The 19,746-nt window shown below is 45.0% G+C and overlaps 1 protein-coding gene across 2 annotated transcripts in view; it reads right to left on the reverse strand.

Moving 5' to 3' along the window:
* LOC144106368 (phosducin-like protein) overlaps positions 1-19,746 on the reverse strand; it is a 116,924-nt gene that overhangs the window by 65,986 nt on the left and 31,192 nt on the right. For both annotated transcript variants that reach the window (XM_077639147.1, XM_077639148.1), the window contains exon 3: positions 3,329-3,447. In XM_077639147.1, coding sequence (XP_077495273.1) covers positions 3,329-3,447 — 119 coding nt within the window. The remainder of the gene's footprint in view (positions 1-3,328; positions 3,448-19,746) is intronic.

Here is a 19,746-nt window from a genome sequence, read left to right on the forward strand (position 1 = left end):
GACACCGTGGCGGCGCCGCCACGCTGAAGGCTTGGAATGCTGCCGCAATGTAGCTATCTCTACAAAACAGACATGGCAGCAACTTGGTCATTGTCTACAAGTGAGTGGATGATCAGGAAACAAGCAAAATGTTAGGGGTCAGGTCGAGTTTCGCAATGTTTTCATTGGTGTGGTTCCTTTTCAGGGACCGATCAGGTTTTTTAGAAGTACTCATGTGATGTTGGTATGGTAACGGTTCCTAAGATGCCACCTGTGCTTCACAGTCCTATTCACAGGAAGGTACCCCAGCCCACCTGACTGGTAGACAGCCCGTCGGCTGGAGCTTGACCAAGGCCCCGATCGTGCACCGTTCATGGTTTCTACCCTTCATCTAAAAACCTATGCAAATGACAGCTTTGGTATGGGGGCTAAAGGTCCGTGGTGGCGCCATGCATCATCACGTTGAGACTCAAAGTGCCCTTGCGGGGCAATTGTACCTCTCCTTTTCTACAGTCTGTATTCAACATTATATGGACGTGCCGTTTCGGCCTGTTGTTTCAGTAGAAATTATCTTTTTGAATAGCTATCTCTTGCACCAAAGTTGCTAAATTTTGTATAGGGGCGTCAAGCCTTTGCTAGGCTGTTTGGCTGCTCCCCTAATGTCTCTGCGATGGTTGAAATAAAGATGACTTGACTTGTTTCGCAGCGGGGCGGTGTTTTGTTTCAGCACGAACGAATTTTAAAATTTCTTATTTCGTGGCCTTAATCAGGCAGATTCCTACAGGCAACCTTGCAAGTGTGACACAAATGGACGCACGGCCGTCTATCTTCCGAGTTTGCTCAGAGTTTGCTTGAGGACAAAATTTCAAGCTTGCTTTTGGTCACTGCAGACAAATAGTGACCCAAGCTGTCACTGAAAGCGGCCAGCCAGACCAATCAAAGTGCATACGATAGGTTTTGTGACAGTATCCATAACATCATAGGTTGTTCTACTGTGCTGTCATTGGCTGGTTGAAAGAAAGTTTCGGTTTCAGTTTCCTGGTTTTTTTTCTCTCTTAAAACTTCTACTCGATATTTTGAAAAACACTTCTTTGCCCTGGAAAGAGGAGACTCTAATGAATATGATGCAATTACAGTGTAATCTACTTACAACGATACCAGATATAACAATATATCACTTAAAATGACCAAATTCTTCTAATTTATCAATCCTCTCATTGACCCTATGTAAAAATAGACCTTATATAACGATACAATCATCGGTGAAATAATGAGCACAACGCTGGATTCTGGGTGCCCGGAAGGTGTTTACCACCAAAATTTGTCTTCAAGTTTGATTTAAAAAAAACTATTTTGAAGCGAATAATGTAAAAAAACTCTGCAACCGGACCCACATGGCGAAATCCACGTAGGAGCGTTGCCTACAGCCTTGGAAGCCAAGCGCTATCGTAGTCACAATGCTGGAGGGAGGAGCTTGCTTGGCTGCTGCCACGCAAAGCTGCCTCACACAAACTTATAGTTTCCATCCGTTTGTGTGTTTATGAACTGGGTAACTGGGTAAACCCCCCCCATCTACTATTGTCGTTAACATGGTTGAGAATTTACTTCTTTTTTAAAGCTTTGGCTTTTCTTGTTCCGCACTGTCAGCAGCACAGACGTTGGCAACGCACCAAGGTGCTGTGCCCCGATAACATCACAGCTCTGGAGGGAGTGGGGCTGGGCTCTCTCAGCAAACTTGGCAGAGCACCAAGACGCTGTGCGTCCTTGACAGGAGCATGGGCAGTGGTGGCTATGTATGGGGCAATACCTAAATGCATGGTGGAATATGTGCCTGTGTTCTTTTTGCTTTTTTTCTGCCAGTCCAGACATAACAATAACCAGTTATAACGATCAAATTTTCCAGTTTTCCCAATATCGTTGTATTTAAAAAGTATCAAGTCGAAATGTTCAAAAACTGCCGGAGTTGGCCTTTGAGACGCCTCCCTGCCAAGTCTCAACCAAACAGGATGCTGTGATCATCACAGTTTGCGTGTGACAGCCGTGGAGATCTTTTGCAGTTTGTAACAGCTCCGCCTTCAGGACGAGTGGTGTCTCTGCCTACACAATGCCGACAGGATACAGGACAGCTTCGATTTGTCCCCAGTGTCCACTAAAGGGAAATTGGGCACAGCAGTCCGCACAACTGATTGGGTGATTAGGTTATGGGACTGGAGCTAGTAAAGGGCAAGGTTATTTATATTTACTTTATAACCTCAAAGACCCCAGAAAGGGGCATTACATGAAGGGTGGGTTGTACAGATATAATACTAAAACTACCATATTTTGCACCATGCCAACATAAAGGTACTAAATACAAATTGAGCATATGCAAGCAGCTAACATGAAAAGACAAGGCGCCCATGTCCTACTGGATAACAGAGTAGTAAATAATAAAAACTGCATGGTAAAACAAAGTGCAATAGAAAGGTAAATGTCAAAAGATTTCAGCATATCTTTCAACTTAATTAAATCTTCTATGATTATGCAGCTGAAAAAACTTTTTTTTTAAATCATAGCATCTTCTGGTACACCTGTTCTACGCTGTCCCAAAGTTTCATAGCTGAAACCCATCGGGAAGCCCCCTAAGAAAATTGTTTCCTGTACCGCGGTGGCATTGCATATCGGAAAAATGTTCAAAAAATCACCGTTTCCCTCCTTTGTAGTCTTCTGGCTAGATTCTCACTTCGGGCAACATATTTCCTCATGTCTGCTTTGGCCCCGTTTGTTTTGCTGCACTCACAGGGCTCTGCAATATGCAATGGCAACCTTGCTTTTCCATTTTGATGAGCTGTAGATTTTTGGTGTGACGTCCCAATTACAGTTTGGAGACAAATATGCCAACTGCTTTGCAGAAAATGAAAATAACTTCTGTGTCATGGAAAAAAAATCTGAGAAATGTCATCACGCGTAGCAAGCGTTCAGAAATGCAGTGAATGTTGAACCAGTCTTCTACCACAGTTAGTGTAGTCTGCAGGCACTTCACAAGGTGTAGAAGAGAAAAAATTTGTACAAATAGAGCTCTCTAGAAATAAGGCTGAAATTTTGGGCAATTAAGTGTGAAAGCAGTATTAATGCACAGAAACAGGTTCATCGACATTCATAAAAAATAAGGAAGTCTGTGTTGAAAGCCGGATCCCACCCTTAATCAGAGGCCTTTGCCCAGCAACAAACCTAGTGGTGATCCACGTGAAAGCCATGTTGCTAGAAGAGTCCTGGAACATGATGAAATTACTGCCGCTATTCAATTCGTGTTCCGTTCCTCCAGTGGAGACACAGCTTTTTTCAAGAAGGAAGGAAGAGGGTGCATTACCTGGCACTAATCTGGGCCATCATCTCCTCCATCCGGCGGCGCATGTACTCGCGGAGGAAGTCGTCGTCGTCCTCTTCCTGTGCTGCCACTTCCTCCTCCTCAGCCTTGGGCTGCGGCTGCTGCTCAAGCGGAGAACAACACGAATGAAACAACTGCCACCGCAATTTTTGCACAAGGGAGGTGTTGTTATGAGTGTCAACTCTTTTCCATCACAGTTAATTTTACTCCTAGTTTACCAATGCAGTCTCCATACTATGCCTTGTTATTTGGTACTATATATATACTACACTATATACCACTTTATATTATGCAACTCACCAACATCTGCATGCAGCAGATGCTTCTACGGGGTTAAATTTTTAAGTTCCAACTGACCATGCTATGAATAACGCCTTCTATTAACGGTTCAGCAGCATTTCTAGAGAATCAGTGTAAATGATGCGGTTTTTGATGTCTTCTCTTATTATTTGCTCTACAGCTACGAAGATGGCATACCACTCGGGACTGATGCACACTGTGGCAGTTGTATCATTCTTTTTACTTTTGCCTCGAACTACTGCACTTCAAACATGTGTGTCTGATTTGAATTCAGTGTAGATGTCATGTTTTTTTTTTTGGAAGTGTGAAGAATTCTTGTAGAATGTGTTCCTGTGGCATTTCCTTTTTGTGTAAATGTGTCAGTATGAAGTCACATACTGTGGGGAGGCTCTACCATGGCGGCAAGTCGTCCTGTCCTGATGCAATGTTAAGCAGAGCATCTGGTACGCCCATCTCTTCGCATTTATCTTCAAAGTGTAGTTTGTTGTTGAACAACCTTTTGGATGGGCCGTCGGTGACAATTGGATGGCAGAGATGTTTTGGGAGAGAATGGGGATGTACATGCATGTCGGTGCGATTCTTCGATCCTCTAAAATCGGCTCATTAGCATCAACATAAAAGCTGGTTACCGGGGGCATTCTGTATGCTCCAGATGATAGGCGCAGGCCAAGATTATGAACAGGGTTAATCGTTTCAGGTAGGATGTTTTTGCTGAACCGTATACTACGCACCCATAGTCTAGCTTAGAGCGCACAGGAGAGTAACCGATTTGCAAAAGGCAGGCTCTAACAGACCCCCATCCATATTTTCAAAAGCACATTTAGGACGTTAAGGGCATCAGAAGGTTTCTTTTTAAAGTTGTTTTATGTGTGGCAGAAATGTGAGCTTCTTGCCAAAAGTGATGCCTAAAATTTATGTTCTGGTTTAATTGGTAGTGCGGTTTGGTTTAAGTAGTATAGATTAGGATCAACCTGTAGGCCCCTTCTCAATGAGAACAGAAAAGGTACTGTTTTTTGAGGGGGAAACTTAAATCCATTTCTGGCAGCCCAAGCAGCTGGTTTATTTAGTGTCATTTGTGTTTGTCTCTTAAAGGTAGATATGCTAGAGGAAGTGCATGCTATTTGTTCGCCATCTACATAAACCGAATACATTATGAACTAGGGGATTACCGTATTTACTCGCTTAATGAACCCACTCGCATATTGAACCCGCCCCCCATTTTTGTCGGTCAGAATTTACTTTTTTCAGCATTTAGCTTTTGTAGCTCGTTTCTTAGCTTTTGCGCCCTCCGCAGCGCAGACCTTGGCAGCGCGCCAAGATGCTCTCCGCCACCGATAGCATCACTTGTTTATCTTTATCTTTTCAGGAGGGCTCCTGCCAGAAGAAGGGGGGGGGGGGGGGGGCGCAGTGTGCCAAGATGCTGCCCACCGCCGATAACACCACCACTTATTTTTTGAGGAGAGCTCCTGCCGGAGAGGTGGCGGGAGGGGAAGGGGAGAGCGCGGCGCACTTGGCGAACCTAGCAGAGGCACGAACACAAACCGTCTGATTACGCACGTTTGTTGATGACGGAAGGACAGACGGACTGAGGTATATGAAATATCGGCCCTTCCAAAAATATCTGTTAAAACTTTTTTCCTGTGTAAACCCTCCCCCCAAACTGATGTCAAATAGAAAAGTGAGTTCATTACGTGAGTAAATACGGTATTTAGCTAAGGAATTCATTCTTACAATGAACAGTGTCATGCTTAGGATGCACCCCTGGGGTATACTGTTTTCTTGACTGAAAGCCATGGAGAGAGTTGCTCCTAGGCGGACTCAGAATGTGCAGTTATCCAGGAAGTCGTTTAAGCAGTTCAGCATCCTGCTACGGATACCTAGGTCTGCTAGGTCACAGAGGATGCTGAACATCCACGTAGTATCATAGGCCTTCTCCAGGTCGAAGAAGACCGCGATACAGTGCTGCTTGTGGGTGGACGCCTCCTGGACGGTGTTCAATCAATCAATCAATAATTTTATTTCTTCCTCACAATAAGATTAGCGGAGGACGAGGAGGGCTCGAAGAAAAAGTGGAAGTTTCCACTTGACGAGCTTCGAGCCCCCTATTTACAAGGCATATAGAGTGGAAGATTAAGAAACATACATCTTTATACATTAGAAAGTTTAAAAGTCAGTATGTATAATATGCAATACAGAAATAATATACTCATTTTTTAGCCACAAATAAAGGTCAGTATGTACAAGGAAGGCAGCCACGGTAGCACACCAATTCTACAAGAGAATTTCTAAAATACATACAATTTCATACACGCTCACTGTCGCGTTACAAAGGACTTAAGCATATTGTTGGTAATGGTGCTTATGTTAATTCCTTGACAATGAAGGTGGTTTAGTAGGGTCGGTAGGGCATGACGGAGCATTTGTTCAGATAGTCTTAAGCGTGAGTAAGGAATTTTCCAAATTAGATTAGTGCGTGTATTGTAGTGTCGTGTTTGAGGGGTCAAGTCAGCAAGTGTACGGAGAATTTCAAGCGAGTCATGCTTATATCGCTTTGCAAGGTAGAATGAGTACATATGATGGATGGAAAGAATGTCAAATTTAGTGAAAAGTTCGGATGTATGTTCACGATAATGAACATTTGCTATGCTGCGGATCGCTCTTTTCTGTAGGACATGTATGAGATTTAAATTACCAAGTGTTGTTTTACCCCACACTAAGAGACAGTAGTTAACATGTGAAAGGAAAAGTGAATTGTAAATGTGTAATTTAACGGCCGTCGGTAAGTACGATTTTTATTTAGTTATGACCCCAGCAGCTTTTGCTATCTGTGTGGTAACGTGGTCAACGTGCGTGTCCCAGGACATATTTTTGTGAAAGTGGACACCAAGACATTCGACAGAATCTACGATTTCTACATCTGCGTCGCCTAAAGTGAACGTCATCTCTGGAGCGCTGGCTGCTTGTCTGGTAGTGAAAATAATTGCCTTTGTTTTATTAGCATTAATCTGTAAAGAGTTTATTTCGCTCCAGGTGGTCAGTTTTTCCAGAGTGTTGTTTATTTCGGATTGAAGAGAATGATAGGAATGACTGCGAAAAAATATTGTCGTGTCGTCTGCATATGTTACGTATTATGCGTTGCTACTAATGCACGTAATATCATTTATGTACAAGTTAAATAATAGGGGACCAAGTATGCTGCCTTGGGGGACACCTGCTTTTATTGGCTGGCAAGTGGATAGAATTTCCTGTATGGAAACGCACTGCATTCTGTTTTCGAGGTAAGACTTTAAGAGTTCGAGAGGTATTCCACGTATTCCATATACTTCCAGTTTTTTTAACAATGTAACATGGTTTATGCTATCGAATGCCTTCGAAAAGTCTATATATACACCTGCAATTACATTTTTCTTCGATTGCTTTCAAAATTATTTCTTTTTGAGCCAAAAGAGCATATTCTGTGGACATTCCTTTTCTAAAGCCAAACTGAGTGGGATTAATTAAATTATGTTTAGTTGCAAACTTGGTAATTCATATGTGGATGAGTTTTTCTAGACCTTTCGAGAAGACTGGCAGGATGGAAATTGGCCGATAGTTTGTCAGATTATTTTTGTCCCCCTTTTTAAATATAGCGACTACCTTAGCGATTTGCATCTTCCTGGGGAAAGTGCCTATTGAGAGGCAAATATTGTACAAGTATGTGAGCGGCGACAAAATGAGGTCTAGTGCATATTTTACTGGTTTGATCTGGATATTATCAATATCACAAGCAAAGCTGTTTTTCAGTGAATGGTACACAGCACAGACCTCAGTCTCGCTTGTAGGGTCAATGTAAAGACTTTGTGGATTTCTATCATTCCATTTATTGCCTCCGAGGAATGTGTGCTGGTGACCAAGTTTATAAAAAAGGTATTAAATTCCTCTGCTAGCATCGCTCCCTTAATGACTTTATTGTTTAATATGATTTCATTAATATTTTCCTTTACGGGAACTCTATTTAGCAGCACATTAATTTTTTTCCACATATGTTCAGCTTTTGGGGCATTACCAGCTTCAAAGTAGTTACATAAATAAACCTGTTTTGCCTTTCACAGCTTAGCATTAGTTTTGTTTCTATGCCTTTTAAAAATTTCCCAGTCTTTTAGATTGCGAGTGTTTAAGAACCTAGTAAATAGCCTTTCTTTTTTTCTTATTAGTTTCAAACAATCGTTATCGATCCAAGGTTTTCGAATTTTTCTTCTTTTTTTGCATGTTTTCATTGGAAATGAACTTGAGTATGCATCAATAAACAATCTCAAAAATAGTTCATAAGCACCATCGGTGCTCGGGGAGCTATACACTGGTTCCCAGTTTACCGCAGAAAGGTTTGTGCGAAATGTGTTCAAAGTTTTTTCATTAATTTCTTGAAATGCTTTAATTACATTGGCTCCGTCCGCATGTTTCCTTAGCGCATTTTTAGCGAGTAAGAAAATAGGCAAGTGGTCACTTATGCCGGACGTGATAACGCCACCAAAAACTTCGTGTTCAGGTATGTTTGTGACAAAGACATCCAATAAGGTACACGACATTGTTGTTATGCGTGTAGCGTCTTTGATCACATTGTGACAGGAGTGTGATAGGAGTAAGGTTTGTAAGCACTGCCGAGTGTTGGATTTAGTCATCAGATCAATATTGAAATCACCACCCAAAAACAAGTTGAGGTTGTTATTGCTTGCATAGTTAAGGATGTCTTCAAGGTGACGAAGAAAAGAGTCAACTACTCCATTACGAGGACGATACATGACAACTATAAGATACCTTTGACTTATTGCAGTAAGGCACTCTACATCATCGAAAACAATAGAAAACTGATCAAGTACATCACACTCGATACATACTAGGCAGACAAGGTGATCAGTGGTTGAACATGCTTTCCTAAATCCACATTGATGCATGTCTAACAGTCGCCGGGATTCAAGTACGAATACTTGTTGGTGGCTCTCCCGGGTTTGTGAAAAGGTACCACCACTGCTATTTTCCCAGTAACCCTATATTTTATTAAAGGATTTCAACAGTGCTTCTATGGCAGCCTCGGAGAGATGGGCAAGCATAGTGTAATGCACATTGTATGGGACTGGTGCTATCGTTTTACCGGAGAATAATATTCTAATTCCTGCAGTGTGATGAGCTGGTTACAGTTCTCGTGAATGCTTGCTCTGGGGGGAAATTTTTGGTTATCTGCTATTGCTTTGAGCTTCTAGAAAGTGTTTGTGTAACTGGACAAACTTGAGACTTCAGCTAACTGCTCGCCCAATATATTGGCCTGTTCCTCTAACCTTGTCTGTGTACCAGGCGTTGTCAGCAACGGAAAAGTGAGAGGAGCATGGTCACGAGTGAATTACTAAACTTGCTTTCACATTTTCTTTGAGGATGTTGAACTGTTCATAGAGGACACATATTTCTGCCAGGAGGTTTTCTCTGCCTTTCTTCAGATGTATGGCAGTCTAGCCTTAGCCCTTTTAAAGATGAGTAAGTTTTCTGCTGTAGGATACAAATGGAGAGCTCCACAGGCTTCGTTTTGTTGTTTTTTTGCTAATGTGCACTCTTGTGTCCACCATACTTTGTGTTTATTCTGTATGAGTCCTCTTGTTCGTTGTGTTATGGCCGATATTATGCATGCAGTAAACATTTCGTTAATTTTTTCTATGCTGAGCTCTGCACAGAATTCTTTTTCCAGAGTGGCATTTGTCCTAAAAAGTGACTAGTCGGCGAGGTAAATTTTCCAGCTCCGTGGCCTTCTGGGGATAATAGGAGTAGACTATGATATCCTGATGACAGCAGGTAGATAATCACTTCCCAGGGGGTGATCATTTAAAACATCCCATTTAAAATTGCTAAAAACAGATGGTGATGCAAAAGCTAGAATGAGGAAGCTCATTTTTCCCGAGCTTAGGCAACAGTATGTCGCCTTTTCCGTATTTTTAAAAGACATACATTATTTGTGAGGTTAAAATCTTCGATTATTTGGGCCCTAGAGTCATAGCGTTCGCTTCCCCAAAAGGGAGAGTGAGCATTAAAATCTCCGACTACCAGATATGGCTCCGGCGGTTCATCGATCAGGTCTTCTAGATCTTGCAATGTTAATGTGAGGTGTAGGGAAAGATATATAGAACATATTGTTATTGCATACCTGCCAACTCTTCCGATTTTTCAGTAAAAGGTACGAATTTTGAGTCGTATTAAGATTTTACAAATCTTGCCTCAAATATTACGGAATCCAAAATTTATTTGCGATAAACGTCTAAAATTCTTTAAAAAAAAAAAAGACACTGTTGCTGGTGGTAACCTTCCGCTGCCACGAGAGAGGAATACGTTACCATCTGTGAAATGAGCAGCACCTAAAATACGGTAGAGTAAAGCTTCATCAATTCGAATTAAATCACCATTTATTCCTACTCCTCAGCCTCGGTTAATTCAGATAATCCATGCTGCCGTCACAGTACTGCCGAACTTCCCTGTAAGACTGTGGTGACGGGGGCTCATTTATTCGGACACCCAGGGGCTGGCATAGGTCAATTTTGACGGGCTCCCAAAAAGTGGTGCCGTGTCGCGCTATGATGACGTGCACGACTAACCGATCGGCCAAACATTCGTCCCCAGGCCTTAACTGCAGGTCACATTTCTTATCGGCGCCCCTCTGATATGCGCGCAACTGCAGGTGTTTTCTGGATCAGCAGGCCCCCGCTGGTAGGCCGATAGAAAGTCTGGCCGCGTAGTTTCGTTTTTGGAGCTTCGCCGCCAGCCCGAAGCATTGGCGGCTATCGGCTCCGCTTATCAGCCAGCCGAGCTATGCGCCATTTAGAACGACGATTGTATTGTCGCGGACATTTTTGTATGCTTGTTTGTTTGTTGAAAGCATCTTAATGGCCGCTGCGGCAAGACTGTGAAACAACTGCGAACGGCCCTCAATTCAGTCCGCGAGAAATTTGCATTCTTCCAGCGTGCTGAAATTTCATGCTCAGCGCTATCACGTCGTGGACGGGCAATGAAACGAGACGTTTAGGAAAAAAATTATGCGCTGGCTTGGCTACACCCCCCCCTGGTCACCAGGGTTTTACGAATTTGAAAGCCGTGAGGTTGGCAGGTATGTTATTGTTTTGTAGAATGATACTGACCGCAACCGCCTCAAATTTTGTCTTGAGTTTAATTTCTTGAACAGGGATGTCGCTTTGAGTGATGATTGCGACGCTTCCTGAAAGTGTACTTGCCTGCTCGTGATTACATCAGAAGGTTTTGTAATGCCTCAGGATGTGTACCAAGATTGGCTTCCTGAAGACATAAAGCTACAGGTAACACTGACCCTAGTATGTGTGTTATGTCACTGTAATTCTTCAGTAGTCCTCTACAGTCCCACTTCATGTTTGTATGTTCTTGGGTGGAAATGAAAGAAATGGAAGAGATTTACTTCGTTTGTAGGTTGTTTTTTTAGCTCAAAAGAGCTGTTCCGCCACTGCACAGCATCCATCACCTCGCTAGAGGCGCTGGACTACCGCAGAGAACCTGCAGGCAGAGGGTTAGCGGGCTTCTCCCAAAGGGGGAAAGCCTGGCGGGCCGCCGCCTTGGTCTCCGGCGGGGTGGCCCTGCTTCAGGCTCACTGTGTGCAAGCTGGGCAGGTGCCATAGGCCAGTGTGGTGCGCCGCACCCACTCACCACATCGGCAAAGTTCATTTTTGTGCTCAAGGAGAAAGTGCCCTGTGTCAGTGCATATCGCTTCGTACTTCTCTGAAGCTGATTTTTACTTGGTTTGTTCAGTAATTATTTCCTTTTTCTTTTTCCATGATGGGCAGCATGACCTTGAGCAGGCAGCGTGGTCTCCCTCACAGTTTGCACAATGTAGCGCAGTGTTGTCACAATTCTCTGAAGTGTGATCCTCCAACGCAAGCACGTTTTGCAGCTGTGGCAACTCTGTGAGCCGTGGACAAGCCTCTGGCAATTGAAGCATCTCCAAAGGTTAGGAATATAGTGGCGCACATTTACTTTTAAATATCAAATTTTCATGGCTTCAGGCAATATGCTGGTGTTGAAAGTGAAAAACAGGTGTCTTGTATCTATTTCTTCGTTGTCCTTGCGAATTTTGATTAGGTACACATCCATAACATTTTGGTCGATGAGCCCTTCCAGCATTTCTTTCTTGGTTGTATATGTAAAGTCATGTTCTGAAATAACACACCGGAGAGTGTTGACAGATTGGTAAGCTGTAACAGACACTGGGATGTCTCCAACAGATACAATGTTTGTGGCTTTGGAGTTCTGCACAATGTCATGCAGTTCGAACAATAAATCATCACTGGCTATTTTAGATACCTTGTAGCCAGATCCCAAGACATCTATCTGTTAAGCATTTTGATACAAGGAAAGGGGAAATGATAAGCTTGTTTTTCTTCTAATTCACTGTGAATGACTTGGAACTTTGAGACTGTTGTTTTCTTCTTTAGCAAAAAAGTCTGCTGCTTTGTTCCAAATTGTTTTCACAGTGCGATTATGTTTGAATGGGGGGACAGCCACAACTAGCTATATATTATTCGGCCACGTTGCCAGCCAACCACCATGGAACCCAACAAGGGCATGGGGCATGAACTTGCAAGCAAGTACTGCCCACCCCAGCTGTACAGTCGACGACCGAAAATTCGGACTTGTGATTCTTCGGACATGCTTGATTATTTGAACTTTTTTGCACCGCAACGTGGCCCATATAGCCAAAGTATAAGAGCACCTGAAATTTCAGATGCACCTCAACTGACTGCGCAATTTTTCAGACCTCGTTCGCACTTGCCGCCAATACCCAAGCCGCAATATAATAATGTGTACAGTGGAGCCTCATTAATTCAAACTGCCCCAGTGATCGAAAACTTCATCCAACGATGCAAAATTCAAGCTTAAAGGGAGCCTCTTAAATTGCGAGGCTGAAATTCTGCACCAGTCGGCACAGTGCGCCCTCGCGGTTTCGAATTCTTACTTTTCTTTGATGTCGTCCGCCGCACAAACTTGAACGACAGTCAGAGTTCGCGGAACACATCTGTGCTGAGTCCTTCGTCCCGAATATGGGAAGGGATAGCAGCGAAGCACGTGGGAGGCGTACAGCTTCACAGAGACGGCGAGCGCGGAAGAAAATACATATGTATGAGCAGCGCGAACACGATCAGGAAAAACAAGCAGACAGAACAGAGTGCTCTGTCCTATCTGCATCCTTTTCCTGATTGTGTTCGCGCTGCTCCTACATATGGATCGCAACAAACTAGCCCGGCAGATGGTGTTATTCAAGAAAATGCATGGTGGTGCATTTCAAAGCCACGTCAGCGTACCCGCAGCAAAAGCACCAGCACCGCAACCCTGACTTTCCTATTGTAAAACCGTAAAATGGTGTTTCAATGACACGCCTCTCATTATGTGCAAGCCACCGCAGAGTGCATAGCATCACCGGATACAATGCCCATTTTGGCTACAGTCGCTAGGTCTAAGTACGAAGGCCAATGCCGAAGGAGCGCTTGCTTCGGTCGTTTTTGGTTCATATCGTTTCGCCATCTTCGTGTTCTCGTTCCAGGCCCTTCGTACTGTGGGCGCAGTGCAGTTCCCACAGCGGCTGTGTTCGCTTTTGCGTCTAGACTTTGTTCCAACCCGTGCATTCATTGGCAACATGCCGCGGGCAGCACAGCCAGGCCGAGCTTGTGAAAGCAGTCACCGCCCGTCGTCTGTGCACATGACGCGTGGTGAAATTTAGTCACGAGGAGCTTCAGAATGCGCACAAAACTCCTTCCGCCATATTGGCAATAAGTTCCGTGATTTTTCGGTGAAATTAGATTTTCAGGACTGCTCAATTTTTCGGTCGTTTTCGCGGTCCCTAGAAGGTACGAAAAATCTGCTGTTAACTGCATAACCATATATGACGCAACTCAGGGTAGTTCACCACACAAGGTTAACGCTAGCCACCAGGAAGAAGAAAAAAACAAAGAAGAGAGGAGGAGACAGGAGAGTTGTGAGAAAGAGATAGGACGGTGAAAGATGAAGAGAAGAACAGAAAAAGGCGACTGCCCATTTCGCCCAGTCGGATCAGGCTGGGGTGCCGTCTAAGGAACCTTGGGTGAAAGTGGCGTGTTGCCTCCGCCGAGGAGCCTTTAAGGTTCAAATACTCAGCATCGGTTCAACCAACAGGATTCCCTTTTCCCCGGACACGGCCGAGCCACGCACGGCTAAGCACAGGTGCTCGGGTACATGGTGACGCACTGCTCACCATCATTCCCCCGCAGGGATGTCCCTGCGGATGCTCGGGAAACTGTGGTGTCGCAACTCACCATCATCTGCACGTTGCAGATCCCCCGCTGCGGGGAAGAAGGTGCTGAATAATCAACTGAATCCTTATCCACAATGGCTAGTGATGGACCCACTGTAAAACAATCCTTTTCAGGAGCAGTGCAGCCAACAACAGTATTCAGTCTTGTGTGGTACATTTTCAGCTTAATACCTACGTTTCAATGAGGACACGAAGTTCGGTGTGTGCTTTAGGCTATACAAAATGCTGTTCCATATTTTAGCCCCGGTGAAAGATAACAAGCGCCGCCTGTATATGTTATAAACTAAGAGTAAGATAAGATTTTTGTAGTCATGTTTGGGAAAGGAATGAGGGAAGCAGTGTGTTGATGCCAATTATTCGGCACCAGTTTTGCAAAAAGCACACAGCCTGTTCAGGCTGCTTCCAGAACGAATGATGGAGTAGTGGCCTCGGTATCTGCCTGCCAAATTACAGCCCACCACCCACACAAAAATGGCTACAAACAACCCAAAGTGCATGAGCGAACTGCAAGCAGCAAACCACAGTAAAGTGTTGCCATCGACCAGCCACAGGAAAACACTGTTTCAGGAGAGCATGCTGCCGGGCAAAGTTGGTGCTGCATGATGGAAAGAAGAAAGCGCGAAAATTAGACGAGGGACCGAAGGGAAGTCATGAACGTGAATGTATTATGCATCTTCTCTTCTGTTCATCGTCTAGTTTTTGTGCTGACTTCTTCACATAAAATCATTGTTGTACAGTATTGTACGTCTTTATTGTGAAGACCGGAAAATTTTCCCACCTCAACCGCTGGCTTATATGCAGCGAAAGTTCTCACAGAGACCACGGTTACTTTTGTCTCGTAGTAAGTTTGACGACACTACTTGCGTAGTTTAGCCACGCAGATGCATGCAAACCTACAATTGTCTGCGCTTCTGAGGGACCGATAGCCGCCAATGCTGGGTTTTCACCAAACGATAGTGGTGGCGCCATCTGTTGTCTGCAGAGGTGAGCACTATGGCGCAAAAGGCACTGCGGTGAGCGTTGCAAAGTGCACGAGTTCTTTGATGGCGGCAACCCAGTGCTGGTGGCATCGATTTCGGCACACATAATTATGGGTTTCGGTCATGCACAGCTGAACCTGGTATCATTGTCACACTTAATAAGAGGCAGAAGTAAGCACAATACTCAAGCTCAGTGTGCTGTTTCACTGCAAATGAGCCAGCGGTTGAGGCGAAATTTTTTGCACTAAATATGCACAACATTGTAAGTATTACGTCCACACGTCATTCACACATACGACGCAATGAAATGCTTCCCTTGCAGGGCTCCCCTTGACGACTCGGGATCACAATAATCCACTTCCCATCCTAAAAGAAGCGCCACCGTTTCATTAGAACGGTGCTCATGTCTCAAGCCAGCCAAGGTCTAACGCTGTACTGGAAAAACAAAAGTGCTGCCTTTGCTGAAGTGATACAGGAGCCAAACCGAACAGACTGTCTTTCCACAGTCTCATTGCGCACCACTGGTGTGCTATGAGACACCGTCAAGTAGAAACAAGCCGATCGTTCACCAATGCTAACGTGAGTTAAATGCAAAGTGATGTCACACCAAGAAGAAGGAAGGTACCATAACAAATAGCTTAGAGCAAGACTTTCAACCGCAGCGTGCATCATCATCATCATCAGCCTGACTACACCCACTGCAAAGGGCCTCTTCCATGTCTCTCCAATTAAGCCAGTCCTTTGCCAGCTGCGCCCACCCTATACCTGTGAACTTCTTAAACGAACACTGCGGAGAAATTGAAGTTGGCTTGTATCGATAGAATACCGACTCCTGATCACAAAAACGCCGCTCTTACTGAAAAAAAAGCTCTTGTAAGGTAGAAAATGGTAAGAACCAAAATACAGGTAGAGCCTCCACAGGCCAAACTCGCAAGTACAAGCGTGGTGACGTCGTAGGACAAGAGACGCCACCTTGGAGGAATTTTCCTTCCTACATGGGGCGCGAATCTCTGAGGCTGACAAAGGAAGATTGCACGGTTCAATATTGAAGTAAGTTTTGTTTTAAAACCGATAGTGCACTTTTATCACACAAAGAAGGCAGACAAAAGGCAAACTGAATGTTGGAAGCAAAGAAAACCGATGCTTGGCGGCGCCACACGTGGCCAGGAGAGTTTCGATTTGTTAAGGCGCTTCGCGTCTATGAGCTTTGCGTGCCCCGTGGTTTTGTTTTTAACGCGCCGTGATTTACAAGCGCCGAACAGCAGAGGAACTCCAAGTGCCGCTTCAAGTGCTAGTTAACCTTTGAAGGAGCCTGTTAAGGCTTGTCAGATGATCGCCACAGTCGATGAAAAACTATGATGGCACGATGGTCGGTAATCGTACAAGGAAGCACTTGTGTCTTCGCACGCTCTCCCGGCGAAACATTCCCGGCTGTGCCAGTCAACTTCGAACTACTTAACGGAAATCGTTTATTAGGGACGAAAGACAAGGTACAAGGCAGTTCAGGAAAATTGCTGATGGCCTTGCTCTGTTAGGCCAGGATATACGTAGCGAAAATGCGGAGATTTCTGCATCGGAAGAGTGCATTCACTAGATGCGCCTTTATTGATAACTGCTACTTGAGCCGTCGTGGCAGTGTGGTAGCGTCTCCGCCTCAAACGCCAAAGACCCTGGTTCGATTCCGAACCTCGGCACAGGATTTTTTTTTTATTCAGTGAGTGGGCGGGGGGTTTCAGTGGCTCCCATAGATGCCGCCACCGAATGCGTTGGTTAGCGGTTAAGCGCATGCTCTTTTAAGGCGCCGTGCATGCTCTTGCACGGCGACGTCACGTCGGCCAAAGCGAGACCCGCTATAATCCAAATGCGCTTGACCGCCGATGCATTCTGCGGCTTCAGCGCACTCTAACCGCACTGGCGAGGAGACTTGGAGCATGTCTCTATTTCGCGCCGAGTGCGCCAGCCGCCGCTGGCCCGGCCAGACTGATTTGGTTCCGCGGCTAGGTGCGCGTTGTGACGTAATTCAATAACTTCGGCAGTTGGGCGGAGCTGTTCTTTTTGAGCTCTCGGCTAATTTGATCGATGCACGGCACACATCTGAAGGTACATGCAAGTGGGCGAGAGAGCCCGATCCAGTGGACCCGTTGGATCTAGCGGAAGCCGTTTAAGCGTCAGGCGTCGGCTTTAGTTTCAAGGCGCCCACTTTAAACGCGACCGCCCTTGAGCACCTATCCGTTTTTTTGTGCCAATAAAATAAATAAATAACTTGGCCCTTGCAACCGTGGGAGACCTCGACGCCGCCTGCTGTCCCGTGCAACCACGCCGTTCAGGAATCCCAATCCGTTGGCCCCAAAGCCCCGGCCAGCCTCCCGAGGGGCGCAACGCGCCGACCTTGTCCTGGCGCCTCGCGACTCCCCACACTGGGGTTGATATTTAGTTTGCAGCGGCTGCTCACTGAGGAAGGGGGAAACGACCCACCGGCGCCTAACCTAACCGTGCTCCCTCAAAAGCATCGCACGCTCTGTGGGGCTGAGGTCGCTGAAATGCAGGCCAGAGATTTTGCGAGAACTACATCGTCGGGTTCGGCAACAGGATCCATCGCAACACTGGCAAGACGCCGGTGCAAACGTAAACAGAGCAACGGTAGCGACCCCCATAGATGCCTTCAACGTGCGGCGGCGGTAGCTTTCATTTCGGCAGCTGCTAGACCGCACCGCTAGCCGCCAGAAATCACGGAGTCTCCGTTTACGTCACGTTTCACGTCACTCCGTCCTGTGACGTCATAAGAGTTCTCGCGTTTGAATCGGAGCAGCGGGAAAAACTTTTTCAACTTCGAATCCAGATTTCTTTGAAATAAATGCATCTTTCGCTGCCAGACAAGCGGCAACAAAGCCATGAATTGCCGAACTATCAGATTTTGCTAACAAAAAAAATTTGATAGGGTTCTCCTCAGTGTCCCTTTAATCTCATCCGCCCACCTAACCTTCTGCCGCCTCCTGCTACGCTTGCCTTCTCTTGCAATTTACTCCGTTACCCTTAAGGACCAGCGGTTGTCTTGCCTTCGCATCACATGCCCTGCTTAAGCCCATTTCTTCCTCTTGATTTCAACTAGGATGTCATTAACCCGCGTTTGTTCCCTCACCCACTTTGCCCGCTTCCGGTCTCTTAACGTTACTCCTATCATTTTTCTTTCCATGGCTCGGCTGCGTTGTCCTTAACTTGAGCTGAATCCTTTTCGTTGGCCTCCACGTTTCTGCCCCGTGGGTGAGTACCGGCAAGATACAGCTGCTGTAGACTTTTCTCTTGAGGGATATTGGTAAACTGCTATTCATGATCTGAGAGAACCTGCCATATGCGCTCCATCCTATTCTTATCCTTCTGGTTATTTCCCTCTCATGATCCGGATCAGCTGTCACTACCTGCCCTAAGTATTATTTTGCCACTTCCAGCACCTTGCTTCCAATTGTGAACTGCTGTTTCCATGCTAAGCTGTTGAACATCACTTTGGTCTTCTGCATGTTAATTTTTAGACCCACCGTTTTGCTCTGCATGTCTAAATCATCGATTATTCTTTGCAATTCATCTCGGGAGTGAGAGGGATGCATTATGTTGGGTTTTATGGCACATTGGCAACTAAGGTCATCAAGTGCCAAATGCAACATTAATGTGTTCACACTGTGAGAACAAACTAGAAATAATTTAACATCTCATGATTTCTTGAGAAGCTTTGTATCCTTTAAAAATATAAAAACACAGGAAATGTCAACGAGTACTTTTCTCCCCGTAGTAACCTAGGGTGCAACAGGATGTGTTTATCATAAAATTGACGGAAATGCTTTTTCCCTAATGCTTTTTAACTAGACTCAAGAGTTTAGTGCATGAACATAGGATGTGGTTTGAGATGACCACATCTCTGCATGGTTCACAGGTTTGTCATGTTTTGGCAGGATAAAACTGTGTGTATGGTGTCTGTGTCCGATACAAAGACGATACTATCACTTCAATGGGGCGTTCCTGTTGTTCCTGATGTGTTCACGACTTCAATTCTCCAAAGACGGGTTCTATATACTTCCCTTAAGGCATCTGTCATAATAACTTTATTGAAAAGAATGGACACCATCTTCCAAAAGAAAAAAACGAAGCGAAAAGAACAGAGCTGTCTCTGATCTCCAAAAAAAAACAGACACCCCATCTTCTTCATTCTGCATATTTTCAAAAGCCAGAAAAGATTCAAAAAAGAAAAATATTTCCACATCTGGCCCAAGTATATGCCATTGGCATAACACGTTACCATTCCTTATGTAAAAGGTGTCAATGAAACCTTGGCCGTATTCACAGAAAGGAAGCGGTACAAACCGTGAACAAACAGTCTTCCACCACTGGACGCCTCCTCCTCCACCGCTGAAAAGACTGTCATCCGAAAGAAAAGGCTCAAGGCCCCCTGCTCGAAGTGCACGGCGTCGCACATTGGCGAAACCAAAAACTTCCTCGAAACAATAAGGCAGCCCAAAGTGCATGTCTAACAAATGAACAGAGATCAAAGCACGATGCCGGAACACTGCGTGGACTGCGACCAATAGATTGACTTAGAGGGAACCGTTGTGCAGGACACAGAACCGCACCCACACAGGAGGCTTTTACTGGAGACACGGCATATTCAGCAGACACAGGGAAATGTTAACCGCACCCTAGGAACCCTTCCCCCTCTGACCTGACAGCTGACTAAATGAGGGCTGAAAAAGGCAAGCTGCAACTCGCCCGCAGTCATGCATTATGATGAAACCGAGCAGGTTCTGAAC

Source organism: Amblyomma americanum, chromosome 10 (genome assembly GCF_052857255.1).
Source record: "Amblyomma americanum isolate KBUSLIRL-KWMA chromosome 10, ASM5285725v1, whole genome shotgun sequence".
Classification (NCBI taxonomy): Eukaryota; Metazoa; Arthropoda; class Arachnida; order Ixodida; family Ixodidae; genus Amblyomma; species Amblyomma americanum.